Source organism: Monodon monoceros, unplaced genomic scaffold (assembly GCF_005190385.1).
Source record: "Monodon monoceros isolate NGI ecotype Baffin Bay Population unplaced genomic scaffold, NGI_Narwhal_1 Super_Scaffold_6, whole genome shotgun sequence".
NCBI lineage: Eukaryota > Metazoa > Chordata > Mammalia > Artiodactyla > Monodontidae > Monodon > Monodon monoceros.
In genome coordinates this window covers 96,351,416-96,372,281 of record NW_021703783.1, presented here as the reverse complement: position 1 = coordinate 96,372,281, position 20,866 = coordinate 96,351,416, and the positions used below count along the sequence as shown (strand labels likewise).

At 58.6% G+C, this 20,866-nt stretch overlaps 1 protein-coding gene across 8 annotated transcripts in view; it reads left to right on the top strand.

The window, feature by feature from the left end:
* Positions 1 to 20,511, top strand: part of KIAA0930 (KIAA0930 ortholog) — a 45,760-nt gene extending 25,249 nt beyond the window's left edge. For 5 of the 8 annotated variants that reach the window (XR_003791117.1, XR_003791116.1, XR_003791112.1 and 2 more), the window contains exons 2-9: positions 3,368 to 3,519; positions 7,210 to 7,335; positions 7,436 to 7,513; positions 7,821 to 7,922; positions 9,154 to 9,294; positions 9,876 to 10,070; positions 12,837 to 14,317; positions 14,683 to 20,511. Coding sequence is in view for 1 of the 8 variants with exons in the window: in XM_029205416.1 (XP_029061249.1) it covers positions 3,368 to 3,519; positions 7,210 to 7,335; positions 7,436 to 7,513; positions 7,821 to 7,922; positions 9,154 to 9,294; positions 9,876 to 10,070; positions 12,837 to 12,999; positions 14,159 to 14,317; positions 14,683 to 14,723 (1,157 nt within the window). In the remaining 7 variants the exon portion in view is untranslated. The remainder of the gene's footprint in view (positions 1 to 3,367; positions 3,520 to 7,209; positions 7,336 to 7,435; positions 7,514 to 7,820; positions 7,923 to 9,153; positions 9,295 to 9,875; positions 10,071 to 12,836; positions 14,318 to 14,682) is intronic. The other 3 variants (XR_003791118.1, XR_003791113.1, XM_029205416.1) reach the window with 3 other exon arrangements.
* Positions 20,512 to 20,866: the final 355 nt, after the last annotated feature.

Here is a 20,866-nt window from a genome sequence, read left to right as displayed (position 1 = left end):
GGCCCTGTCTGGACGCCCAGGGGTCTTCTCAGCACACGTGACAGGCCCACCTGCCTGTGGAGCCTGGGCGAGCTAAGGGAGGGGGCTGCAGCCCTTGTGTCGTGCGGTGTTTGGGGCATCTTCGGAAGATCTTTCTAAGTCAGGGCCCTTGCGACTGAAATAAAGTGGCAAGTCCATGCCCTGTGTCCTGCGTGGGACACCCAGGCCTCAGGTGGACAGTGGCTGGGCCACGTCCCTGCTGTGGTCACCTGGACAAGTCACCCACCTCACTGAACCTGCTTCCTGTTAACTTGGGACAACCCATTTATTCACACAGCATTTATCGAGCGCCTGCTCTGTGCCTGGCTCTGCTCTGGGCACTGAAATCTGATGGTCATCCACACAAGTCCCTCCTCCTGAGCTGCTTTCATGCAGTGGGGGACAGACAGCAAACCGATATGAAACACCAGTGGTGATGATGGCAGTAAAACAAGGTGCTGTGACAGGGAAGCCCCTCGGGCCACACTGAATGTGGTGTCCAGAGAGGCTCTCTGAAGAGGTGAGAGTCGTCTAAGCTGCAGCTGGAATGACAGGAAGGAGACGCCTGTGCAAAGGCACCGGGGCAGAGAATCGGAGGGGGAGGAGGCCAGCAGGGCTGGTGAGCAGCACGAGGAGGGGCTGTCTTGGAGAGCTTTCTCAGAACTTTGGGTTTTATTCCGAATTCCCTGGGAAGGGTCTAAGGGGGGCAGGGAACGATCTTTAAATAAAGATCCTGTGGCTGTGGTGTGGAGGGCAGACTGTCGGATGGGGGTGGAAGGGGCAACCAGTGCATTCTAGGGGTGATGGCACCAGCCCGGGTGGGGAGCTGGCAGTGAGGGGGACTTTCTGATGGCCACGTGGGCTGGAAGCGTACGGGGGGTGGGCTGGTCCCCTCTGAGAGGTTGTTTGGGAGTGGCCCGTCGGGGTGGGGGGGCCGGCAGCCGGCCCGGGGTGACCTTCGGGCTGGGCGCCAGCAGCCCCTGTGTGAGCCGAGCCTTTGTGTTAGGAGGAAGTACTGGCAGGCAGTCTGCTTCAGACTCTTGGGACCTGCAGACTCCCTCACTAACCGGGCCAGATGAGCTGTGAAGAAAGTGATTTTTCAGCATTTAAAGCAGGGACATGGGACCCCTTGTGTGGCCCCCACTGGGCCAGGCCTGGTGGCACGTGGAATCCTAGAGAATACAGTGGCATGTACTTTGTGCCACCTCCAGCACTCCACTCCTGCATGCAAACCCTGCATCCTCCCCCAACCCCAGAACCCCTCCCTCATCGCGCTCCCGGGGTTGCCAGCTGCCTGCCAAGCGCTTTGCATTCATTATCTGGGTCCAGCATTTTCCAAGAATGTCAGCGCGGGGGTCTGACAGGTCTGAGGACTTGGCGGGTTCTAACTCTGTGATCTTGGCCTCCTTTTTAACCTCTTGAGGGTCAGCTGCATCTGTGAAACGGGGCAGTAGACATACCAGAATGCAGGCAGAGTTTAGTGAGATGATCTGCGTAGCTCTACCTGGTGCTCACTCAACATGGCAAATGTGTAACAAATCGTAACCATCTGGGTGCCCGAGGTACCACGAGGCTCCTTCTGCCTGCAGAATAAACAGAGAGTGCCGCCCGAGGGGGGCAGCGCTTGACCCTGAGTGACGCTGATGGTGAACTTGTACTTCACTGTGGCAGGTGGTGGGGACTGGAGACCTGACCCACTGCTTGTCACTTCTGTACCCCCCGCGGGGCCAGGAAGCAGTCAGCGTGGGCAGTCTTTGAGCATTTCGCCTGATGGGCCTTCTGCTGGGCTTTGGGCTGAGGGAGCTGCGAGTAAACAGAGTCACGGGAGAGTTCCTGTTTTGTTCGGAATAACACGGCCCCTTTGCTTAGTTTTGTAGGGATCTGTAGGGGCGTGAACTGGGCGTTGCCTGTCGAAAAGGTGTGGCAGGAACGCCCGGGCGGTGATGCAGAATGATGCGGACAGCGGCGACATTCCACCTGCTGCCTGCCAGCTTGCGGATGCGGCCGTCAGTCCTGTGGCCTCTTCCAGCCTTTGCCGCCAAGGCTGATGGGTGGCCTTTGTCTTAATCAGGCTCGCTGACCTGGACGCCTCACTGATGAGGACCCTTCTGTTTCCCTCGCATGGGAGCCAGGCAGGGCGTGGGAGTGGGCGGGCTGCAGACTGCCCGTGGCAGCCCTGCAGAGGGCAGAGGGCAGGAGCTGGTGTGGAGCCTGGGTCTCTGGTCATGGTGATGTAAGCAAAGGCTGGGGTTTTCTGCCTGCGGCTCAGTCTTCCAGAGCCTGATGGCCGACTCCCCGGAGGAGGGGGCATGGGCTGCAAGTCAGGGGGCCTGGCCAGTCCCTGTACCGCCTGTGAGGACAAGGGAGAGCCCCGCATCAGCGGCCCCCAGGTTCCCGCCTCCAGGGTTGGGTTAGGTCAGGTCCTTCCAGGACCCAAGTGCGAGGGCTCAGTCACGGTGGTAAAGTAGTTTCTGGAGAAGAGAAAGAAACCAGGAGCAATTTAATATCTTGGGTTTCTAAGAAACAGCTCTGCAGCACATCTTGGAATTTTGTCGGATCTGTGTAGACACCCGCCTTTGTGGGTCCCACTCTGTGCCAGGCGCGGGCTCTCCACGCCCATGGTCTCAGTCTGTGTTCACCCCCAGAAACCTGGGTTCAGAGAGGCTGCGATGCTTGCCCGCTGTCACGTGGCAAGTGCAGAGCTGGAGTGGAAACTCAGTCCTTCCTACCAGAGCCTGTGGGCTTTTTCTCCTTGTGTGGGAAAGAGTACCGTAAAGATTTTTCATAAAGGAATCCTGTTTGTAATAAAAAGAAGTCAGTCAGTCTGGCATGCCGAGAGGCTCCGTGGCACCAGGGTGAGGGTAGGGTGGACATCCTCCCTGCTTCCTGCCTGCCGCTCAGCGTGGTTAGCAAAGGGGCAGCTGTTCCTTTAAGTCGGATTCTCCGTGGGAGCTCCGGCAGCCTGGGGTGGGGATGGGGGGAGGGAGGTGCCTGCCTGACAGATCTCCCATCCTAAGCCCTTCCGGCTCCCAGCCAGACAGCCTGCCCATGACGTTCCCTCTGATTCCGTCTTTCCTTCCGCACCGAAGCTACTGATTCATCCACAGGCTGGAGTCCACTGTGCCATGGGGGGGGGGGGTGTGTCTCGTGGCCTTGAGCCTCTTTGGGTGCCCCATGGTGGGGTGTGAGGGAAAAGGGGGCTCTGAACATCACACAGTCCTGGCTGCTTTCTGACCAGAAACACAGGTCGGGGGCGGGGTGGGGGACAGGGCCCGGGCCCGGCCAAGGTCACGGGGCTGGGGCCAGGTTGACCCATCCTTCCTCACTCCTCTCTGGCCTCCCTGTGCAGGGTGCTTCAAGGATGACCGCATCGTCTTCTGGACTTGGATGTTCTCTACCTACTTCATGGAGAAGTGGGCCCCGCGGCAGGACGACATGCTCTTCTACGTGCGCCGGAAGCTGGCGTACATGGGCAGCGAGGGCGCCGTCGACGGGCGGAAGGTGGGTGGCCCCTCAGGGCCCAGCCAAGCCTCCCTGGAGGTCTGCTCTTCGTGTGAGAGAGGGGCTTCCCTGCAGTCCTTGTGCGAGTCGAGAGGGGAACATGGTGTTCATTTAGCACCTGCCAGGCTTCAGGAACTGTGCGGGGATGGCCACACACGCGTCTGATGGCGGGATGCGCTGGGCTTGTGTAGATAGACATCATTATTAATCTTCACCACGACCCTGGAAAGCAGCGATTATCATCACTGTAGTACCTTGGAGGAAACACGGACAGAGGCTGGGTGATTTGGCCAGCATCTCATAATTAGTAAATAAATGGGGAAGCAAAGATTTTGGCCCCAGCGGCTGGGGTCCTCCCTGGCCGCGGGCAGTTGAGCCAGCTTGGGGACGATGCTGGTGCCTACCAGGCCCTGAGCGCTCACCACGCACCCGACACGGTGCTGAGCTCTCTGCCTCCCGATCTCGTTGTGTCTTCCCAGCGACTCAGCAGGGCAGGGGTTATTATCCCCACTTTACAGAAGAGGAAGCCGAGGGCTCACAGGTGGAATGAGTCACCTCAGGTGTTTCATCAGCTAAGTTTGTGTAGAGCAGTTGATCGAACAGACTTTGCATGTTTTTCAGAAGCTTTATTTAGTATTTTGTAAAATGTTTAAGCAACCTGTATGCCAAACATGGAAACACGTTGCTTCCCTTTAAATACACGGAAACGGGAGGGCCGTGGAGGCAGGTCTTTGCAGCGTGCCCACCGCAGGGCCTGCAGCCCCGGGCCGGGGCTTGTTATCTGGGGCTTGTGCCTCCCCTGCCGTGTGCCTGCTCTTTGAGCCTGACGCGTGATGGGTTTTCTGCAGATGGACAGGCCTGGTGCCCGCTGCAAAGGAGGCATGGTGGCTTGCAATGCCGGCGGCCGTATGGCTGGTCTGGCCGGGCTGCGTGTCATGCAGGAAGGCCCAGGGGTGGGCCAGGGTCCTCTGGTGTCCATCTGGTGTCTGCAGCAGCTGGCTGTGTGGCCGCGTTGTCACTGGGGCCGGTGGGCACTGGGACCCTGAAGTGCATCGTGTGGCGCCAACACAGTGTGGCAACTGTAGTGACCAGAACTTGGGTTTTATCCCCAGAGCCCTGGGAAACCACTGAGCCTGACAAACCAACGAAGGGGACGTGGTCAGAGTTCCATGTGGCAGGCTCTCGGGCATAGGTGGGGGAAGGGTTGGGGGGCGTCAGAGTAGAAGTGAGGAGCTGCCGTGCTCCGCCAAGCCGGGCGGAGGGAGGGGTGTCAGGGTGGGGTCAACTCCGAGGAAGGCCCAGGAAGTGGGCTTAACTAGCAGGGCTTCAGGTGACTGAATGTGGGGCGGAGGGAAGACTTGGCCTGGCAGCCAGGTCTCTGGCTTGGGCCTGGGGTGAATCTGGAGGGGACACAGGAGGAGGGCAGGTGTTGGACGGGTTGAGTCGCAGGTGCCCGTGGGACATCCAGATGGCGGTGTCTTCCAGGCAGTGGGTTTCCTGTGTGAAACTGAGCAGAGAGGTCAGGGAGGAGCTACAGATTTGGGACCATGGGCACCAAGATGGCATGGGAAGAGGAGGGAGCCTCGGGGGAGTAACAAAGAGGCCTAGGACAGAGCCCTGAGCCAGCCTGATGTGGGAGGGACCAGCTGGAGACCTTGAGCAACTGGCTGGAGAGGTGGAGGGCTCCAGAAGTGGGCAGGCGTGGGGATGCAGGACGAGAGGGGGACGGGCCATTGGATCTGGTGACCAGAGGCTGTGGCACAGGCCTCGCCTGCACGGCCTTGGTGCTGGGTGGGACCCGAGCCACACTCAGTGTGGGCAGGGGGAGCCCTGGGAGGGATGGAGGGGTGGAATTTGGGGGCAGGTATGGGTGGAGAGGTCCTGAGCTGAGCGCCTTCGGGAGCCTGGCCCAAGGTCCCCGGTCACCACACCCACCCTTCCGGTCCAGCATCATCTCCCCCTACTGGCCTTGTAACCTAGTCCAGTCAGCTCCTCTCTAAGGCTCAGCCTCTCCTGGAAAAGGGGGCCGGGTTAAGGCCGTCCCATCGCACACACCTGGGGGGCCAGAGGTTTGGGCGATGTGACCACACGAGTCCCCTGGCAGAGGGCGGTGAGAGTCTTGGGTGCCTCGGAGCCGGTGTCTCCCGTGATGGGCACGCTGTCCTCTGTCCTCGGCACAGCTCCTGGGGTGCAGGCACTGCTCCCTCCACAGTTCGCCAGCGGGGAGACTGGAGCCTGGGGGCAGACAGCCGGGAGGCAGCAGGGCTGTGGGCTCCAACTTCTGTCCGCCACCTCTCCGGCCTGTTGGCATCTGCTGGGGTTCAGATTACAGATGACTTTTTTTTTTTTGCAAAATCTTGGTGTTTTCTCAAAGGCAGGGAGACCAGAGGCTCCAGTAAGGACTGGGCACATCTGAGACTCTCAGCTGTGCCTTGGATTTCGGTGCCTGGAGAGGCCCCGCCTCTAGTCAGGGAGGGTTTTCTTAGCCTGATTTGGCCTTGAATTCTCCAGGCGGGCAGGCGGGAACAGGGAGAGGTCAGGTCTGCGTGTTCCCAGAGTGGCCAGGCAGGGAGGCGAAAAGAATGGGCAGACGATGGTCTCTTTCTCCCGGGGAAAGAACCCTGGACTCAGGACTGAGGAGTTTGAAGCAGGAGGCCCGGGGCCACGTGCGAGCTCTCCTGAAGGTTGGGGGCTGTTGAGGTCGGGGGGGAGCCTGAGTCCATGGGAGTGTGTGGCAGTCTAGCTGTTCACGTGCTGGAATGTTCCATCGAACACCTGCCTTGAGCTCTGTACAGATGCCTCTCTCCCAGCACTGGGAGCACAAAATGACTCAGACTTGGCCCGGTCCTCGGGGAGCCCGCAGTCTGTTGGGATGGACAGACAGCGTGGCCAGTGGCACGTGGAGCCGTCGGTGCTGTGATGGTGGGAAGAGTGCGGGTGTCTGGGGACCCACAAAGAGGAGGAGGTGACACCTGGCCGGAATGTTGTAGGACAGAGAGAGGGGACGGCAGTGGACTGAGGACATTCGTGTGGAGGGACCGGCACACGCAGAGTGGGAGGGGCGTGTCAGGCGCACATACGACGGCGCCCTGCCGGGCTGGGCCATGTCACATCTGCCGGTAGTGTTTGGAAGGCAGCCGGCGGGCAGCGATGTGGCGAGATCCCGCAGGCCTGGGGGTGCGAGGTGGGCAGGGAGGGGGAGTGAGGAGACCACACAGCCGCTCCCAGGCAGCTTCTCTGCCCGCACTGCTCAAAAGAACAGAAAGGCAAGCCCCTGGCAGGCGTGCTGCGGGCCCTACTGCAGCACCTGCGCGCTGCGGGTTCTCTGCGGCAAGCCCAGGCTGCCTCCGGCCCCCTCCTCGCCCTGCAGCCTAGCGTACCCGGTCACCATAGCAACCCCAGGGCTGCCGGCGCTAGGCCAGTGGTGGAGGGTGGATGGGTGGACGGGCCGCCTGTAGGCGAGGTGAGGAGAGCAGCGTGGGCGGCACAGGCTGCTGGGACCCCCCCACCCACTGCAGGGCCTGAGGGACAACCTTGGAGGCTGAGTTCTCGGTGAACTCTGGGTCGCGTAGCTAGAGAGCCCAGCAGTAAGGTTGGAGTCCACGTCCGTGTTAGCACCTGGCGGGTGCAGTGGTGAGGGAGAAGACGGCCCCGTGGGGCTGGGACTCACTTCTGCCCTGGGCCTCGCAGCTGGCTGAGGCCGAGCCCGAGGTGGAGGTGGAGGTGTACCGGCGGGACTCCAAGAAGCTGCCGGGCCTCGGAGACCCTGACATCGACTGGGAGGAGAGCGTCTGCTTGAACCTCATCCTGCAGAAGGTACAGGGGAGCCGTGGGGCAGGGCTCCAGGAGGGGAGCTGTCAGAAGGCCCCGAGGGACAGCAGACCCCTCCACACCCCTGTCCTGCGCTCTCTTCCAGCTGGACTACGTGGTGACATGTGCTGTGTGCACACGAGCTGATGGCGGGGACATCCACGTCCATAAGAAGAAATCCCAGGTGAGCCCTCTGGCCGCCCCATGTTTACTTGGGAGGCAAGTCCTCCTGCTGCCTTCCCTGCCCCAAAGTGAGCGTCCGGCTCCAGAAGTCCATTCAGCCCCCGGGGGCCTATGTCCTGCTCAGGAGCGCTAAACCAGTCATCCCAGACGGCTTCTTCCCAAGTGGCAACCTTGAGCGTGGCCTGGCTCTGGGCAGTGTGACCGCGGTGACCTGTGCCTTGGGCAGCACACTCCACCCCACTGAGTGGCTCCTGGTCTGGGTGCAGGGCCGGGGCCACACTCAGTCCTTCGCATCTCCTTTCTTTCAGCAAGTGTTTGCATCCCCCAGTAAACATCCCATGGACAGCAAAGGGGAAGAATCCAAGATCAGCTACCCCAACATCTTCTTCATGATCGACAGCTTCGAGGAGGTGGGCTTTGTCTCCCTCTAGTTCCCCCTCATCAGGGAATACGAGGGAATACGAGACGCTTTTCCCTCAGGCCCCACACGCCTTCAGAAAGGCGGTGGGCGCTGGGCTGGGGTCGCGCTCTTCCTGCTGTTTGACTCGGGGCAAGTGAGTTCACCTGACTCAGAGCCTCAGTTTTCTCATCTGTAAAATGGGCATCAGAGTCGAAAGATCAAAGAGCTCATGAATAATGGGAAAATGCACCGTAAACACCTACAGAGAGTGCTTCCCAGGTGGGAGGAATCATTGTTATGGCCCTTAAACTCTGAATCCGGGCCTCCACACCTTGGGATCCTAGGATGTCCAAGATGGCTGGGGCTCTAGAAGTCATGTGGACCAAGCTTCTATTTTAAGGTTGGGAAAACTGGGGTCCAAGGCAGGTGACTCGACTGGGAAATGTGGGGTGCCCGGAACCCAGCTGCATCCCACTTGCGACCCTGCCAGCTCCTGTCCAGCCACTCTCCCCTGTCAAGGCCCTGGCAGCGGTGCCGGGACCCACCGGAGTGGGTCGGGGCCCTGGGAGGACTCAGGAAGAAGGGGCCTGTGTTTCAGGGCTCTTCTCGATTGGATTGGTGTGTTGAGGCATCTCAGGCTCGCATGGCTCGTCCGTGGCAGAGCTGAGATTTGAACCTCGGTCTGTGTGACCTCAGAGCTCGGCCTGTACGCTGGCCCCCGGGAGCGGTGACTCGAGCAGGGGCGGGGTGCGGAGTCCCCCGCAGGCCACCCTGGCGGTCGGGCGGTCCATCCGTCGGGCGCCTGAGCTGGTGCCTGCACGCGAACCGTGAAGCTCGGGGCGGGTGGGCCGAGCGCCCACAGCCGGGGTGGAGGAGATCCTAGAAAGCGGGCCAGACGGTCCCCGTGGACCGTTTAACTCCCTGGCATGAGGAAGAGTGATGGGGGCAGTGTCCTTCCGGTGGCCAGGGCGGGTGCGTCCTCTTCCGGTCCCAGAGTCACTGGACGCTGCCCCCACCCCGCGGTAGCCTGTCCGCCTTCCTGTGCTGGTCTTGGTGGAGCCGCGGGGGGCCTTGAGCAAATACCCTGACATCTGTGGCTCAGTGTTCCCACCTGCAAAGTTGGAGTTCCTGAGCAGTCCGCCCTGGGCCAGTGAGAGGGTGCTGGGCCGGGAGCCGGGCTGCGGCTGGGTGGTGGCAGCTGGCAGGCGATGAACCCGTCTCTGCCTCGTGCCCCACCCCAGGTGTTCAGCGACATGACCGTGGGCGAAGGAGAGATGGTCTGTGTGGAGCTGGTGGCCAGTGACAAATCCAACACATTCCAAGGGGTCATCTTTCAGGGCTCTATCCGCTACGAGGCGCTCAAGAAGGTGTACGACAACCGCGTGAGTGCAGGGCGGGTGCAGGGCCCAGGGGCGGGCGCCCCCCAGGTCCCCTTCTGCCCTCGCCCGGCTTGGAGCTGTACCTGCCCCTCCTCGGAGCGCCCGCAGCCCCCCGGAGCCCCCTTAGGCGGTTGTGTTGTGCTCTCTACAGCACGTCTCGGCCCACTCGGGCCTACTCCGGCCCCCGAGGGAAGACCCTCCTGGGATTAGCCCCTGCTAGACTGAACTGAGGGGAGAGGAGTCCAGGTAGACGGGCCGCTCTCCTGCAGCTGAGCACTGTCCCGAGGACGTCCTCTCTCTGGAGCCTGGGAGGAAGGGACAGGGGAGGTGGTCTCAGGTCCCACTGGGCTGGGGCTCTCTTCCCGGCCTGTGCTGGCCCTGCGTGGGGCATGGTCATCGGGCTGAGAGGGGCATCAGCCAGGGATCCCTAGCGCCCCGGCACTGCCCTGCCTCGTGGGCGAGCCCAGGTCAGCCAGGGCTCGGTCCCCCTGGAGGTGGGCTGGCAGTCCTCAGGGGCTGCTCGTGCCCCCAGGGAGCGGGCATCCCTACCTGCCTGACTCAGGCCCTCTCCCACCCGTCCGCAGGTGAGTGTGGCTGCCCGCATGGCACAGAAGATGTCCTTTGGCTTCTACAAGTACAACAACATGGAGTTTGTGCGCATGAAGGGGCCACAGGGCAAGGGCCACGCCGAGATGGCGGTCAGCCGTGTGTCCACTGGTGACACGTCCCCCTGCGGGACCGAAGAGGACTCCAGCCCGGCTTCGCCCATGCACGAGCGGGTAAGGGCTGCGCAGCTCGGGGAGGGGCCTCCCGTCCCTCAGATCTGCTTCCCACCATCTCCCTGATCCTTACAGCCCCCGGTGAGGTAGGTGTCATCATCCCCAGCCTTCTGGGGAGGAGGCCGAGGTTCAGAGAGGGCAAGTGACTTGCCCAGGGTCGCACAGCAGGTTAGCGCCTGGGCCCTGAGCTGCCGCTGCGGCGGGGCTCCGTCTCCAGGGTCCTGGCGCCTGCCTCAGTGGACCTGCTGGGCGAGTGTGGGCACGTGACCGGCCTTCCCGGAGGGTGAGCCAGGGGTGAGGAGGAGCCAGCCTCCCCTCCTGCCCCAGCAGCATCAGCTGGAGAGTGCAGAGGCCCTGGGGCCGCCTGGCTCTTCTCTCTGCCCGGGCCACTTGTTTACAAGGTGTTGTGCACCTGAACTGCTGGGAGGCCACCAGCAGCCCGTGGGTGGGCCTGAGCTTTCATGTCTGCAGGCCTGGGGACCCAGGCTTGCCTGATTTACTTGCCCTGTCCCAGGTCACATGGCTCTCGTGTGACAGCACTGAGCCTTTGAGCCCTGCTCTTTCTAGCCACTGTCCTTCCCCAGGGGTGGGAAGCTGAGGTCAGTGGCAGCTTTATTTGCAGAGCCTCCAGGGGCCCCCAGGGCTCAGGCAGGGGAAAGTCTCCAGCCCGCTGGCTGCTTTGCCCCAGTTGGGTCTTCTCAGAGGGGACAGCTCGGAGCTGGGCGTCTTGGACGAAGACAGGGTACTGGGGGCACCTCCAGGAGAGGGGCTGCTGGGGGGCTGGAATCCAGGTGCTGCTGCTTGCGTGAACTGGGACAGGTCTCTTCTCCTGAGCCTCAGTTTGCTTATCCAGAAACGGGGTGAAAACACCTGCCTCCCGAGGTGCTGGGGGCTCAGAGGAGCCGCTGAACATCAGATGGGGCCCTCAGGTCACAGCCGCTGTGGGGACGGCGGCTGGTCTGCCTGGGAAAATGGCTCCTGAGCGTGTAAGTCACGCATCACTGCTGGCGCGCCTTAGACGGGGGAGCGCATACGTGAAATACTTCTAATTCTGTAAAATTACGTTCACCTTGCACATCTCCAGGTAGTCAGATGGCGGTTTTCCTTCTTTGTATGTCTTTTTTTTGCTTTGGAGTTTCTGCAGTGAATGTGTTTTATAAGCAGAACAGAAACAATAAGTGCTCTTTTTTGTGATGATGGGTGAGAATTCCAGGCAGGGGCCTCTGTTGTCTTGGGAATAGAGGCGGTTTACAGTCGAGATAAGGAGGCTTATTCTTCTCCTTGGTCCTGAATTGCCCACTGAGGCCCTAACGAATGTGTATGTGAAACCCCTTGTGAAGACGTGGCCTGGGCTTGGGCTGGACAAACCTGGGTGCCCGTTCCAGCCACTTGTTTGCCGAGTGACCACAGATCGGTTACTAGACCTGCCCGGGCCTTGATTTTCCATCTGTCAAATGGGGGTGATGATCTTTCTCGCTCAGGGTGGCTGCGGGGGTGAAGGAGACGGTGCCTGGGAAAGTCCCTGGCCCATAGTAGCAGGGAGGCCTGGGGTCAAGGGGAGGGGCTTGCCAGGGTCACGCAGCTGTCAGTGGCAGGCCCTGACCTCCCAGGACTGCACGGGCCCCCTCCACCTCTGTGCTCACTGTCGCTTGTCCCCTCCCTTTTCCAGAGGGGTCGTTTGTAACCAGCGCATGACAAATGCAGACTCTGTGTGTATTGTGGTTTCTGGTGTTTGTTTTTTATCTTTTAAAAACCTTCCCTGGCTTGTGGGAGGACCGTCTGGAGCCCAGCGGCCGCCGGGACTCTGGTGGATGTCGGAGCCGTGACAAGGAGGCTGATGGGGCTCCCGAAGTCTCAGTCCCAGCTCGTCTTGTTCCTCAGATTCTTGTTTGCATGGGGAGGAGGGAGGAGATGGGCCACGTTCCCTCTGCCTGGAACGCCCTTCCCCCCCTTCTTCACCTAGCGAACTCCTACTCGTCCTTCAAGACCCAGCTCAAGCGGCATCTCCTCCGGGAAGCCTTTCCTGATTTCCCAGGCTGTTGATTCCTTTTGCCTCTGTGCTCCCCTGTATCCTGTGCTTCTGTTTTTCTGTCTCAACAACAACATTCGGTCTGTGGTTGTCAACTTTTGGGTCTCTTGCCCCCAGCAGACTGTGAGCTCCTTGAGGGCAGGGACCACTGTCACGTGCCTGTCTGTCCTTAGTGCTGCCCTGAGTGGGTGTGGAGAATGGGTGGTGACTGGCAGTGTGGCTGGAAGAGAGGAGAGGAGGAGATGGACGCATGGACCGCTTGGCCACTGCACATCTATGAAAGGATGCTGGGAGAGAGGGGGGATGGGACATAGTAGCCAAAAGAAGAAATCAGGGTGAAGAGCATGGCCTTAGGGGCAGAAGACCTGGGTTGCAACCCGGTGTGGCCACCATCCTGCTGGGTGACCTCGGGCACGTCAGGGTCGCTGTCCCGCCTTAGTTTCTTCTTTGTCAGATGGGCTGATGCCGGTTCCCGTTGTGGGAGGTTGGGAAGGTTCGGTGCCGTGGCGGGTGCTTGAGCCGCGTCAGCGGCCAGGCTTGCTTTGGGCTCTGACGACCCTCTGACTGGTGTTTGAGGCCCGCAGGAGGGCAGCCCGGTCCCTCCCGGGGCAGCGCTGGCGGCCAGCACCCGCTGGGCCCCAGCAGGGAGGGTGTCCTTGTCGTCCGAGGCGGGAGGTGGGTGGGCACTGGGACCCCGGGTCGGTGGGCCGCTCTGGTGACTCGCCCCTTGTTCCCAGGTGACCTCCTTCAGCACTCCCCCAACGCCCGAGCGCAACCACCGGCCCGCCTTCTTCTCCCCGTCCCTCAGGAGGAAGGTGCCCCGGAGCCGGATGGCGGAGATGAAGAAGTCTCACTCGGCCAACGACAGCGAGGAACTCTTCCGGGAGGATGATGGGGGAGGTGACGCTGCCCCTCCCCGAGCTGCTTCCTTCCCCCATCCACAGTTAGAGGGCCGGCCGTCCCGGGCGGGGACGGAGCCATGGACAGACAGACAGAGGCCCGCCGAGAGGCGCCCCCAGCCCGGCGCTCTCAGCGCTCAGCGTGCGAGGCACAGCTGGCAGTCTGCACTGATTTCAGGGTTTCAGAGCCTTCCCGACATCACTGGTCTGCCTGTTCGGCCGAGCGGGTGGGGGAAACGCCTGCCGGGTGAGGGGAGCTCCGTGGTCCGCGTGCACATGCTGTCACCTCCCTCCCTGGCTTTTCTTCTCAGGTCGCTCTGGAACCCCGGGTGGGAGGGGGGCATCCCTCAGGGTCTCTCCTTGTTCCGTGCAGTCCCCTCAGGGCTCACCTGCCCTCCCTGAGCCCGCGGGCCTGTCTGTCTGGCAGCCTGCTGGGCGTCTCGGCCCGGATGTCGCAGAGGCCCTGGTTCTCAGCCACTCAGTGTGCAGTGTCTCCCGGCTGGCCTGCGCCTTCCCGCTGCTGTCTCTGTGCACGTGGGCCCCGCCGTCAGCCAGCCGTGCGGCGGGGCGGCGGGTCCATGTTCGTCAGAAGAGCAGCGGGAAGCCATCTGGAGGAGCTGGGCTGTGGCGTTGAACGGTCCTGACTGGCAGGACCCAGAGGCAGAGGGCCTGATGGACGAGACCCTGGCCAGGGCCAGGAGACGCCGGCACCGGCCTCAGCCTGCTCTTGAGTGAGCTTGGGCGAGCGCCTTCCTCACCTCGGCTTACTTCCAGACCAGCAGGAAAGCACTCGTAGCCCCCAGCCTGCCTTCCCGGGCGACCCGTAGATTGGCCGATGGTGACAGGTCATCCCAGCCTCACCCCCATGGCCTCCCAGTGACAGACAGTACCAGAGGGGAGCAGCGAAGTGACACAGTGTGGCGATGGGCCAGACCCCACAGAGGAGACTCTCCAGGACAGAGAAGGGGGTGTCAGGGAGGGCTCAGAGGGGTGGGCCCTGAGGGGTAGGATTGGGCTGGATAGGCAGGAAGGGGCACTGGGTGTTGCAGGCCGGGGCGATGGGGTGCCCAGCAGAGGGTCGAGCTGGGCCAGGGAGGCGCCACCTGGAATGGGAGGTGTTCTCCCCGCCGCCTGGGCCTGACCGGCCTTCTCCCCTCCAGCCGACCTGCACAATGCCACCAACCTGCGGTCTCGGTCCCTGTCCGGCACGGGGCGCTCCCTGGTCGGGTCCTGGCTGAAGCTGAGCAGAACAGACGGGAATTTCCTTCTTTATGCACATTTAACCTACGTCACTTTGCCGCTGCACCGGATTTTAACAGGTAATTTTGACTTTGTGTGGGACTTCTGGGAAAACCATGGCCCCTGAAGGTGTCCCCTTGGGCCGTGCCCTGGCGCCCACCCCGTTATAGTCGAGGGGGAGGCAGAGCTGTCACTGACGGGCTGCAGGGCGGTGCCAGGCAGTGGCTCCAGAGTCCCCGCGTGAGCCCCATTCCCCGTTCCCCGTGGCCTTGCCAGGCAGTGCAGCTGCTCCAAGCCCATTCATTCCCCGTCTGCACGGAGGGTGGTCACAGCACCGCAGTTACCCGAGGGTTGGAAGAGAAAACGCCCGTGAACGACGTGGCGTGCTTCCTTCATAAATGGAGCACTGGGGGTGTGACCACCCGCGTCTTCCCCACCGCCCTAGACATCCTGGAAGTACGGCAGAAGCCCATCCTGATGACCTAGCCGTGTGCGGGGCCCACGCGGAGCCTCCAGCCCTGCCCAGTCCTGGGAGTGCTGCCAAGTGCCTACCTGTCCACCGTCACTGGGGTCTTCCGGGACCACCCAGCGCCGCAGCCGGAGCCAGGTGGGACCACTCGACTCCCGGGGCCAGGGCCAGCTCCACCAACACCAGCCCAAACTGAAGTGCCTCGTTCTCCTCCCCGCTGGCTCTGCTCCTGCCCACCCACCCGGCACCCTCAGCCCGTCTCTGGAGAACCCTCTGCACCCAAAGAGGACCAGAGATGCCAAGAGGCATAAGAGAGAGCAGAGGAGCAGCCAGCATCCAGAGAGAGTCCAGCCCTACGGACCCGACGTGTGCATCCCGACAGGCGGCAGGCAGAAACCACTGGCTGGGGGCACGCAGTGTGTCGGACTGTCAGCACTTAAGGAACAGTGCTTCAGACTTTGTGACACTGTACCGATGACCTTCAGCATCCAAGTTAGTCCCGGTCGTCTGTCCTCCCTCGTTTACTCCTGGTTGTAGATGGGTTTCCACGGGGAGCGGGGAACACGGCTGTCTGATGGTTTTGCCCTGGGCTGGGAATACCTCAGCCCGTGCCCGGTTCCAGACAGGCCCCCATCCTGCCAGAATGGCCTTTGCTTCCAGCCAAAGAGCATCACCAACACACACACCTCCAGCTTGGAGACAGCCACCCCACCTGCGCCTCAGCTGGCGTGGCCTGTGGACTTTGGATTCTGAGGGCAGGAGAGAGTGCTTGGTAGCCAGACAGGAGAAGGGTGGGGGTCCCTGCCAAAGGGTGAGGAGGGGTCTGCGTTCTCCCAGGAAGGTTCCAGGCAGAACCTCCGTCCTCTGGGGCCAGGGGAGGCGATAGGGTGTTTCATCTTCCCTGGTTTCTTAGAGCTTATTTCCTTTGAATGGGCGTGCTGGTCCCATTTCTCAGACCAGTCACTGAGGCAAAGGGGAACTGGCTTCCATGTGGCTTGTCAGGCACCGTTCCAGCTTGAGGGGTTTCCACCTGTGGTGACACATTGCACTCTTCTGAAAACCGTGAGCCCCCTCGAGAACAGAAGCGTTTCCCCTGCCCACGGGAATAAGCCGTCAGCTGGGTCTCTGCTGCTCTGTTTTGCTTGCGTCCTCAGGAGTGTTTGAAGGGTTCCTGGTGTACTAGGGTTAGAGATCCTCTGGGGGAGAAGAGGGAGAGGAGGAGGGGCGCGTCTTCCCGTCCGTTTCCATTCTGCGCGTTCTAAGGGTCTGCGCTGGGCTCCGGGAACTGGGGACTACTTTGGGGCTTCTCCAGATTTTGTATGCTGTTATTAAAAGCGAGCTACTGCATTTCATTCTGCCTCAGTTTGCCCACCTGTCGATGGGGCTGATACCACCTACCTCACCGCAGTCTCCAGGGTTCCGGTGCACGACCGGGTCAGGGCGAGATGGCCAGCCCTCCTGCATAGCTCAGCTCAGGTCAGGTGGCAGACCATCGGGACGCTTACCCTACCCCACACCCCGGTCACCAGGCCGGGGAGGCGAGTGGTGGGGTCGGGGCAAACGTTCTTGCGTTCTCTGACAGTGCCCGGCTCATGCTCGGCTGCATCTCAGCTCCCCTCACAGCTTCACGTTCCAAAACTGTGTCTTAGGGCAGCAGAGTCAGGTCACGCCCCAGAGTGTTGGAGCAGAGAGAGCCTCAGGGAGCCGTGAGCCTGGCCCGGTGTTCCCAGGTGCCGGGTGAGTGTTCTCTGGGGAGCCCACAACTCTGCAGCCACGTCTGTGTCCGAGGCAGCTGAATTACAGCTTTTCCTTCAGGCTCCTTTTCTTCCTGGTCTTCTGGGGTCTGAAGACTCTGGCTCAGTTCTTGGGAGAAATGCAGTCCTAATGTATCTGCCGCGGAAGGATGAGGTAGTTTCGCACATGCGCAGTGCAGCCGCCCTCCCCGTTCTCATGGGGGAGGAGCCCGAGAAGGGTCCGCCCACACTGGAGCCAGAAATCGGCTCCTCCTCAAACGTGTCCTGCCTCGAAGGGTAACTGAGGGCCAGTTGCAAGGAACGCGTTAACGTGCTTTGCAGAGCTTAGACATGCGGGCCACGGTGGTCTTAGAGATCACGCCTCACTGGTAAAGCGCGTGAACGTAGGTAGCACCTAGCATGTGCAGGCACCGTGCTAAACGTTTAGCTGCTGTCATCACCCCCTTCTTACAGATGAGGGAGCAGCCACACACGGAGAGGTTGGGACAACAGGAGCCCAACCCAGGCGTCTGGCCCCAGTCGACACTGAGCCTCGACACTGTGCTGCCCCAGGACTGATGCACGAAAGTTCCGTGGAATCGACCTTTCTCAGTCTTAAATCCTCCAGAGGCTACTTCTGACACTGAATTTAAAACATGCTTAGAGGCACTTGGTAACTAGGCAGTAAGCTGTTACTCTGAGTTTTGCTTTTCTCAAAGTCACAAATGACATCAGTAACAGAGTGACAAGTGACGGGGCCAGAACCGGGGCCCCGACATCCCAGGGCGTCCTGGTGTTGACACATCTTACTTCCTGTAGGGCCATCTTTCGTTTTCTGGGAACATGCCTGTCTCTTGTATAAGGAGGGGACAGCCAGAGCGCGTGAACATCTCTTAAACGGGAATTGGAATTAAAGTGCAGTTTTCCTTTGAAGAAACCTGTAACCTCTAAGCTTTTTAGGACATTAATAAGAAAGTTATCTTCTTTTTAGAGTCAGACCCGTGTCTTCTCTGTTTCCACCTCCTTCAGCACCCGAAGGTTCGGGCAGTGTTTAGTCTCCATTCCGATGTCTGATGGAAGGAACTTTCAGTTGTCTGTGCAAACAGCTGAGGCTTGTTATTTCAAAAGGATATTATTTTTAAGTAACAGAGAAGTAGTCAAAGAGAAGAAAGGGCAGAATATTCTAAAGCCAGTCAACTTGGAGATAGCGTGGGTTTTCTGGCGAGTCAGAGCCTTGCTAACGTTTGGGTTTCTCAAGGACTGTGAACAAATCATCAGAAATCAGTTAGGTTTCTGTCAATGACAGTAACGGCAGACAGGCATGTTCCTGATGTGATTTTGTTTTTCAAAGAATCTAGCTAGAATCGAACCAGGACCTATTTTTGCTGTTTTAATCACAGACAAACTAGTCAGTAGAGATTTTTGAAGAATGATGTGAAAACTTTATTTCTTAAAAGACATTCCAGAGGAAGTCCCTATGCAGTTGGTACATTCTAACGACTGACTTCTGAACAACATTCGACATTATCATAATGAGGGGGTTTTAAATTGCTGGCCAAAATGCTTCAAAGATTTACCTTGAAAATATAGATTTACCTATAAAACTGTCAACTTTTTAATGCGCCTTGGTGATAGGTTTCACTCTGATAATTCTGTTCAGTTTTCCAACGTAGCTGGAATTTAGTTACAAAACCAAGTGTCTTTTGCCAGTACATTGATTATTCCTGTGCAGGCCTTCTCTCTTCTGTGTATCAGACAGCAGAATTACTTCCCTTCAAAAAGATAACCGCCCTAATGGGACACAGACTCCGACAGGGATGTGATGCTAGCCGACATCGGGCCCTGGAGCTGGAGCGGAAGTAGCCTCTGGAGGCGTTAGCAGCCCCCCGGGAGTCGGGTGATGGGTGCACCGGGGCTTCTTACCTTTGTTCCTGTTCACTGACGGACGTGATCCTCAGCGGAGAAGGAATCCTGCAGCCCTTCGTCTGAGCCCCGGGAACAGACAGCCCTGGACAACTCCTCGGGACACCGCACAGAAGCCAAATCACTTGCACACCGAGTGGCCTGGGGCTGGGTTCAGAGTCCACAGCGGGTAGAGCCTCAGAAGCAGAGGCAGCCAGCCGCGTGGAGCCGTTGGTGTTTAGTTTTCTACTCTTCCCAGGGCAGGCGGGCATCTTCGTGGCTGCGGTTCCAGCCCTGAGCTCAGTAGATGAAAACCAACAGCGACGCTCCAACGCTGCTGAGTGGCTGCCAGTGTCGTCTTTAGTCCCCCACTTCCTAGAAGGTTGGACGATTTAGGTGTAAATAGCAATCTTGTATGGTCTCCAGACGAGTTCTGTGTGGGAGAATATGTAAACCTGCGAAGAAAACCTGTTGAGATTTTTCACTACTTCGAGGCCTAACTAAAATGATTTCTACAAAATATATTTTAGCAGAAACACCAGGACGGCATACATTGACTATATGAGGATCTAACTGGCAGTGCTGTTCCCATAAGCACTGTCAACAGCTTCTGGATTAACCATCTTCCACATACAAGAGAAATAATTTCTAAGCAGTTGTTTGTGGTTGGCTGCTAGCTGTGCTTTATGAGTTTGCATTTCTTTTGAAAGTTGATTTGCATGTTGGGTATTATTTATTTCTTCTCTGATGAATCTGTACCTATTTTTTTCTCCAGTGGGTGTTTCAGATTACAGATATTACAGCAGTGTGCTAATTTACTGATTGAACCTTAATTTCCCCCCAGAGGTGTCTTAAACTGCTTTTGGAGCTTTCATACCCTGGCTTTGGCAGGCCTGGGAGTCAGCAAGGGGTTCTGGAGGCCAGCAGCTACAATTTGGTCAGATGCTGTATTTGCAAAATGAAATCAGAGATTGTTTCAGGGTCAGCTCTCTCAGCCCCTGTGAAGTCAGTTATACTATAAAATTCCCAAGCCTTTGCCAGAGAACCTCTGCAAAGGCCCTGAGGGAAGTGGGAAAGTGACTAGAATAAAAGGAGTCCCAAGTTCACGTTCTGGCAGGCTTCGCATGAGCTACTGGTCTTCTGGAAGGTGGTTTTGGACCGTGGCTGGCTGTTGCCTCCCAGCCCCGGTTCATCGGGTTGACACCGAGAATGCTCACAGCCCCTCAGGCTGACTCTGCCAGAGCCTCCTACTCCGGTTCCTGCAGGTGGAAGCACTGCTCAGGCAGTGGGCTTTTTCTTTCCGTGGTCAGGTGCACTCTTACGTCATAGGGTGATGGGCACAAGTAAGGCCTAAGACACTGTAGAAGGTTATAGAAAATGACAACAGAAAGGGGGGCGGTCTGCGAGGGACACTTCCACAAATCTAGAAATAGAGTAAAGGTCATCACAGCACACCTCTCTCAGAAACACCGGAGCCAGGATTCTCTGAACTGGCGTCACCAAGGGTAGCCTGTCCTTCGGAAGGCGTACAGACGGTACCTAGAAAGGAGGCAGTTTAGTAGGTGAAAAAGGCGACTTCCTTCTCACCCAGATCAGCCCCCTTGTTGTTAATAATGAGGAGGTCCTTTTAAGACAGTCACCCGATTAGTAGAGGTGGGGAGACAGTCTGTGCCCTGGAAGCTACACCTGCAGTAACTGCATTCCTGTTCACTGCTTACTCTTGAGGGCTGTGCTGCTGTTTGCGTTTTTAGTCTGACCTAGATGCACTTTTAGGAACTACTGTCATGCCCTGGCTTAGGAAAAAAATGTTGACTGGAAGGGAAAACCTTTGGGAATTTTATACCGGCAGAAGGGGTAAGTGTAAAGTAACTGACTCCAGACAGTAACACGGTTCACTGTATATATACGTGTTGGATGTGTAAACATGCTGTACTTCGTGCTCGATTGTTAAAATGACAGAACAGCTGGAAAACTGATATGAGGAAGGAAAAATATTTGTTCTGCGGGTGATCAAACAAAAGATGTCTTTGCTTTTGCCCACAGCAACATTAACTTCCCTCCTGACTTGGCCTCCACGTAAGCCAACAGGCTTATCAACAAGATACTTCTTTCCTATTTGTGGGTTAAGGGTCTTTCATCCTGGAACCTGACTTTAATAAAACAATTAGACTGCTCAGTTTGAAATACCATGGTTTTTAGTAAACTTTAGTGATTACAGCTTAAATAAACAATTTTGCTAAAAAGATTTTAGCCAGTTTCAGAAACCAGTGAAGCATAGTCCTTCAATGGGCACATACGTACCTTCAAGTCACACTGGAGGGAGCCCGCGTGGCTCTGTTCCCTCGACAAGCTGCATCTCCTTAGGGTTTTGTGAACTGTAAAGTAGAATCACCACCTACCTTCCCAGATGCAGTGAAGCTGGAGACATGTACAAAGGCTGGCATAGTTCCTGGCAACTGTGATAATCACTTTCCTCCTGAAATATGTGCCCAAAGGGGGTTCCATAGATTATCTTTAAACAAGTC